Here is a 1,901-nt window from a genome sequence, read left to right on the forward strand (position 1 = left end):
CGGAGCTCGACACGTGTGCGATCCCGTATGCCGACCAAGCGATCGGCAAGAATGGCAAGCTCGATGGCATGGCCGTCATCAAGCTCGTGACGCAGCAGAAGGCCAAGCCGACGTTCAGCCCGAGCTGCCCGGACGCGGTCCGGGACCTCGCGTTCCGCTGCTTGGACTACGAGCCCGAGAACCGACCGAGCGCCGCAGAAGTCGTCGTGCTGCTCAAGGACCGCGTCCGGCCCGCGCTCGAATACGAACCGTACTAGTGCAGTAGGACCCCTTATCATGTGTAGCCACCAAATAATTCAACAAACTTCCAAGCGTATGCTAGTCTCCTGCTCTTGGCGTCCATGACGCGGCGCCAACGACGACGGGTGATGGCTCATACGACGTCGCGGACGTGGCCATGCTGCGACAGGCCATCGCGATCTTCGCGCAGGAGCCATCAGATCTGAGCCGTCGAACGTCGATGGCCAGCGCTCAGGGACGACGATTCAGTGCCAGCGAACGCAAGAACCATCCACGTACTAATGCGACGGCAGCACTGCAGGTACGCACTGGTTTGCCGAGCGCCAGTCGGTTGCAACAGCTTTTGGGCTTCTATCATCTGGGCGCGTCATGCCCTTCTCGCACGCATCTCGCTCGTATCGAGAAGACATGTACACATCGATGGACGTATATACATTGACGAGACCCGTACTCTTGTCCAGAGGCGCCATGTCGTCGTCGTCGTCGTGTGGTCGGAAGGCGCCATGCAGATGCGGTTGCGTCGTCGGTGCATGTAGCGACCGGGTGAGCCAGTTCGCGGTTCGAATGGCGGGTTGTTTTAATGTATCGGTTTGTATGTCCATACAAACTGCAAGACCATTGCCGGACGTGAGTCACATGGCACGGTGGGACAGCGGCGCCATTCCACAAGTCAGTTGTCCGTCGAGCATGTCCTTCGTGCGCCGCCGCCTCGACGACGGCATGTCAAGCGCGACGCTCAACACGATCCTCGGCGTTGTCGCCGGCGTCATCTTGCTCCTGATCATCGGCTACTTTGTCTGGCACCGGCGGACGCGCGAGGCGCGGCGCGAAGCGCGCTACTATGGCGCCCAGCCGACGCAGCCCGCGCCGGCCTTTCGCATCCGCGGCGAGCCGGCCACCAATGGCGAGAACGACGACGATGACCAGCGCACGTTTAACTTTCACCAGCCGCAGCCGCAGCCGACAACGGCCCCGGGCTATGTGCTCGACGCCGAGGACGCGCCCGACTTCAAGCGCGTCGCGACCAAGAAGGCGGCCGGCGCGCCGCCCTTCAAGATGGACCAGGACATGCTCGCCATGAAGGTCGACTTTCACGCGATCCAATATACGCGCAAGCTCACAAAAGGCGCGTTCGGCGAGGTCTGGCTCGGCCAGTTTAAGGGCCGGTACGTCGCGATCAAGCAGATTCTCGAAGAGCGCAAGGCCGACAAGAAGGAGATCGAGTGCTTCGTGGCCGAGATCAAGCTCATGCTGCACCTCCAGCACCCGAACGTGCTAGACTTTCTCGGGTTTTCGTGGAACCCGCGGGATGGCAACCTCTGCTTCCTCACCGAGTACATGAAGAACGGCGACCTCTTTTACCATTTGCAAAAACGCAAGGCGACGCTCACATGGCCCATCGAGAAGATCAAGATCGCGCTCGACATTGCCCAAGGCCTCGTGTACCTCCACTCGCTCACGCCCAAGATCATCCACCGCGACCTCAAATCCAAGAACGTGCTCCTCGACGAGAACTGCACGGCCAAGATCAACGACTTTGGCATCTCGCGCGTCCGCCAATTTGAAGAGACGATGACCGCCGGCGTCGGCACGGCGCTCTGGGCGGCCCCCGAAGTCTTTATGGGCAAAAAGTACAACGACCGCGCCGACGTCTACTCGCT

At 60.8% G+C, this 1,901-nt stretch overlaps 2 protein-coding genes across 2 annotated transcripts in view; both read left to right on the top strand.

Annotated features, from left to right (window-relative positions):
- On the top strand, positions 1-316 carry SDRG_08461 (hypothetical protein). Its single transcript, XM_008614349.1, has one exon. The coding sequence runs from the start codon at positions 69-71 to the stop codon at positions 255-257; it is 189 nt and encodes a 62-aa protein (XP_008612571.1). The 5' UTR covers positions 1-68; the 3' UTR covers positions 258-316.
- Positions 317-836: 520 nt separating this feature from the next.
- SDRG_08462 (TKL protein kinase) overlaps positions 837-1,901 on the top strand; it is a 1,524-nt gene continuing 459 nt past the window's right edge. Inside the window, exon 1 of the mRNA XM_008614350.1 lies at positions 837-1,890. Coding sequence (XP_008612572.1) covers positions 877-1,890 — 1,014 coding nt within the window. The 5' untranslated portion in view covers positions 837-876. The remainder of the gene's footprint in view (positions 1,891-1,901) is intronic.

Source organism: Saprolegnia diclina (assembly GCF_000281045.1).
Source record: "Saprolegnia diclina VS20 unplaced genomic scaffold supercont1.26, whole genome shotgun sequence".
NCBI lineage: Eukaryota > Oomycota > Saprolegniomycetes > Saprolegniales > Saprolegniaceae > Saprolegnia > Saprolegnia diclina.

What these genes read in the sequence shown, in the direction of transcription:
- SDRG_08461 (XM_008614349.1), top strand. Translation starts at nt 69, where the DNA reads ATGGCCGTCATCAAGCTCGTGACGCAGCAGAAGGCCAAGCCGACGTTC.